Source organism: Eutrema salsugineum, unplaced genomic scaffold, assembly GCF_000478725.1.
Source record: "Eutrema salsugineum unplaced genomic scaffold, Eutsalg1_0 scaffold_63, whole genome shotgun sequence".
NCBI classification, from domain to species: Eukaryota; Viridiplantae; Streptophyta; class Magnoliopsida; order Brassicales; family Brassicaceae; genus Eutrema; species Eutrema salsugineum.
In genome coordinates this window covers 44,478-48,406 of record NW_006256531.1, presented here as the reverse complement: position 1 = coordinate 48,406, position 3,929 = coordinate 44,478, and the positions used below count along the sequence as shown (strand labels likewise).

Sequence of the window (3,929 nt, the reverse complement as noted above, 5' to 3'; positions counted from 1 at the left end):
CTCGACACCTGCAGAAGCCTCAGGGAGCGGCGCAAGAAACCCCTCGGCTCCTCCAATGTCTCGTCTCCTCGACGAACAGACACCCACGGCGACCCGAGTCAATATGACCGAGCCGCCCCCTCTCTGCCGAAACTCAAGACGACGAGCCGGCGAAGAAGAAAACGATGCGATCGATATTGACGCCCAGCAGAACGATGGAACCGCGAATCTGCAACAAACCGGCTCGGCTCGGCAAATAAGTCAAGAAGACCTCGCCTCGGCACTAAACGGCGTCCGAACTGACGAAGTTTCCGACCCGAGCCGCGGCGAAAATCCAACCGAGGAGGAAGAAAACCTCCAATGGATCGAGCAGGCAGAGCGCGAAGACGAGCCGAGGAGAGAGGAGCGAGAGCGACCCCCCAATCAAAAGGAATGACTCACGCACAAACCCTCGAACTCAAAGAGCTGCGAGCCTCGATTGCTCGGACAGTAGCTGAAATACGCGCCATGAAATCCCAAGTGCACAACGCGACAAGCGCCGCACCCGAAATCAACCGAATGCTTGAAGAAACTCAGAGAACCCCATTCACTGCAAGAATCACGGAGGCCAGGATTCCCGAGCCGGGGAAGGTGAGAATCCCGTTCTACGAAGGGGCAACCGACCCGAAGGCACACATCACAGCGTTTCGGATAGCGATGGGACGAGCCTTCACAAAGAACGCCGCTAAACTCACCGAGCATGAAATAAATGTCGGATACTGCCTACTCTTCGTGGAGCATCTCAAGGGAGCCACACTCGAGTGGTTTTCGAGGCAGGAACGAAATTCAATCGGCAATTTTCAACAGCTCTCCGCTTTGTTCCTTAAACAATACTGGATGTTTATGGACAGAGGAACATCTGATGCCGACCTGTGGACACTATCCCAAGGACCGAACGAACCGCTTCGGGATTACATGGCAAGATTCAATGCAGTCGTATCCAAAATAGAAGGGATAAGCGACAAGGCTGCGCTAAAGGCTCTGAAGCGATCTTTGTGGTACAAATCCGAGTTTCGACGGGAGATGGCTCTCAACACGCCGCAAACAATCCAAGACGCTTTGCACCGATCATCAGACTTCGTCGTAAACGAGGAGGAAATAAAAACTTGGACGAGTAGTACGAAGCAACGAAAGCAGCAATCCAAAGCTCAATTTTGCTGCGCCCCGCGAAGAATGGCAACCCATCGAGCAACACAACAACGCAGAGCTCGGATGAACCTAGAAGCGGAGGCGCCCATAATTACCAGGTAGGCACCGGACGCCGAAGAGGAGAGCCGCGCAACAACACTTGGGTGAGAAAGTCCGCCAACTACGACGAGAAGGCTTTCTGCGAGTATCACCAGACCTACGGGCATTCAACGGCTCAATGCCAAACTTTAGGAGCAAAGCTCGCAGCAAAGATGGCAGCGGGAGAGCTCCAAAACGCGGTCAGCCTCAAAGACCTCGTCCCTAACGAACAACAAGAGTGAGCCGAGCCGAGCGGCGCGGCGGAACCCACGAGTTCTCCCCGACGAGGCGATAACCCCAAGCGTGACAGGAGAGGCTAACCTGAAGAGCGACCCGAGCCGAGGCAAAGGATCAATATGATCATGGGCGGATCTCAATATTACCAAGATATCGTGTCCTCCATCAAAGCCTATCAGCGCCGAGCCGAAGCAAAGGAGAATTGGACAGAACCAAGCAACATCCCAAACACAGTGATCTCCTTCGCAGAGGAGGAAACGGCAGGAATCGATCGACCTCACAACGATCCGTTGGTGATCGAGTTAACGATCAGGGATCATGATGTAGCAAGGGTGCTCATCGATACTGGAAGCTCAGTGAACGTCATCTTCAGGGAAACACTCAGAAGAATGGGGATCGACCTCTCCGAGGTGGAAGCAATCCCCAAACCTCTAACCGGATTTTCAGGAGAAACGACGATGACTATGGGAACGATCAGACTTCCTGTGGTAGCTGGCGGAGTCACTAAGATCGTCGAATTCTGCGTCACCGATCACCCAGCAATATACAATGTGATCATGGGAACTCCGTGGATCAACGGGATGAGGGCGGTACCCTCTACCTATCATCTCTGCCTCAAATTCCCAACCCCAGCAGGTGTTAAAACGATCTGGGGGAGTCAGAAGGAGTCACGAATGTGCTGCCTAGCCGAGCACAAGCTAAGGAACCCCGTCACCGACGCACGAGCAGACGTCGACCGCAAAAAGATGAAGACAGACTGAGAGCCCGCGAACGAGCTCTCGAAACTCTTATAGCAATTACAGATCGCGGAGAGCCGCGAAACACGCGCCGAGCCAGTATGCGACGCAGTGGACTCGGTGTGTATAGATGAGGCGCGCCCGGAGCGATGCGTCGAAATAGGAACAAAACTAGAAGAGCCTCTGAGAAGCGAACTCCTTTCCCTTCTCAAGGAAAACATCAACACTTTCGCCTGGACAGCAGAAGATATGCCAGGCATAAGCATCGACGTGACCTGTCACGAGCTGAATGTGGATCCGACCTATAAACCAGTAAAGCAGAAAAGAAGGAAGCTCGGCCCCGAACGAGCTAAAGCAGTTAACGACAAAGTCGAAAGGTTACTCAAAGTAGGATAAATCGCCGAGGCCAAATATCCGGACTGGCTCGCAAATCCGGTGGTCGTGAAGAAGAAGAACGGCAAGTGGCGAGTATGTGTGGATTTTACCGACCTCAACAAGGCGTGCCCAAAAGACAGCTTTCCCTTGCCACACATAGACCGGCTCGTCGAAGCCACTGCAGGGAATAGACTGTTAACATTTATGGACGCGTTCTCCGGCTACAATCAGATCCTAATGCATCCTGATGATCGAGAAAAAACAGCATTCATAACTGATCGCGGGATATACTGCTACAAAGTCATGCCGTTCGGGCTCAAGAACGCAGGAGCAACGTATCAACGGCTCGTCAATAAAATGTTCGCGGCTCAGCTCGGAAAAACCATGGAAGTATACATCGACGACATGTTAGTCAAATCACTCAAGGAGGAAGACCAAGTCGCGCATCTAAGGGAATGCTTCGAACAATTGAACAAGCACAACATGAAACTAAACCCGGCGAAGTGCAGGTTCGCGGTCACCTCTGGAGAATTCCTCGGCTATCTGGTAACTCACCGAGGCATAGAAGCAAACCCTAAGCAGATCAAAGCTTTAATTGAGATGCCCTCTCCAAGGACGAAGCGCGAAGTGTAGAGGCTCACAGGAAGAGTCGCCGCGCTAAACAGGTTTATTTCCCGTTCCATAGACAAATGCCTGCCCTTCTACGATACCCTCCGAGGAAACAAAAAATTTGAGTGGGACGAACGATGCGAGACGACTTTCCAGGAATTGAAGAATTATCTTGCGAGCCCACCAATCTTAGCAAAACCAGTCGAAAGGAGAGCCGTTCTTCCTCTACATCGCAGTGTCTGCTACAGCTGTAAGCGGAGTGCTTATCAGAGAAGAACGATCCGAGCAAAAGCCCATTTTCTACATCATCCAGACATTGACCGACGCCAAGACTCGCTACCCCCAGATCGAGAAGGTCGCCCTAGCTGTCGTACTTTCAATCACATTCCATTGTTGTGCTCGCTACGCTTCCACTGCGCTCGATCCTACACAGCCCTAGCCAATCCGGTCGGCTCGCCAAGTGGGCCATAGAGTTAAGCGAATACAACATCGAGTATCGGAACATGTCGTCTGCAAAGTCACAGGTGCTCGCAGATTTCCTCATTGAACTTCCCGTCGAAGCAACAAACGAGCTGACTCTAGACGAAGTGTGGACACTGCACATCGACGGCTCGTCGTCTAAACACGGCTCGGGAATAGGAATCTGCCTCACTTCTCCCACCGGAGAAATATTGGAGCAGTCTTTTCGCCTGAACTTCCACGCCTCGAACAACGAAGCAGAATACG

General features: G+C 52.3%; 1 protein-coding gene across 1 annotated transcript; it reads left to right on the top strand.

The window, feature by feature from the left end:
- The first annotated feature begins 411 nt into the window (after positions 1–411).
- On the top strand, positions 412–1,487 carry LOC112083342. The gene is made up of 2 exons (XM_024150892.1): positions 412–1,101; positions 1,191–1,487. Exons 1-2 carry the CDS (start codon positions 412–414, stop codon positions 1,485–1,487), a joined length of 987 nt encoding a protein of 328 aa, XP_024006660.1.
- The last annotated feature ends 2,442 nt before the right edge of the window (positions 1,488–3,929 follow it).

Excerpts from the sequence above, each read along its gene's own strand:
- LOC112083342 (XM_024150892.1), top strand. The coding sequence starts at position 412 with ATGACTCACGCACAAACCCTCGAACTCAAAGAGCTGCGAGCCTCGATT. Across the intron at positions 1,102-1,190 it reads ACCGATCATCAGACTTCGTC|AATGGCAACCCATCGAGCAA; the intron begins GTAAACGAGGAG and ends CGCCCCGCGAAG.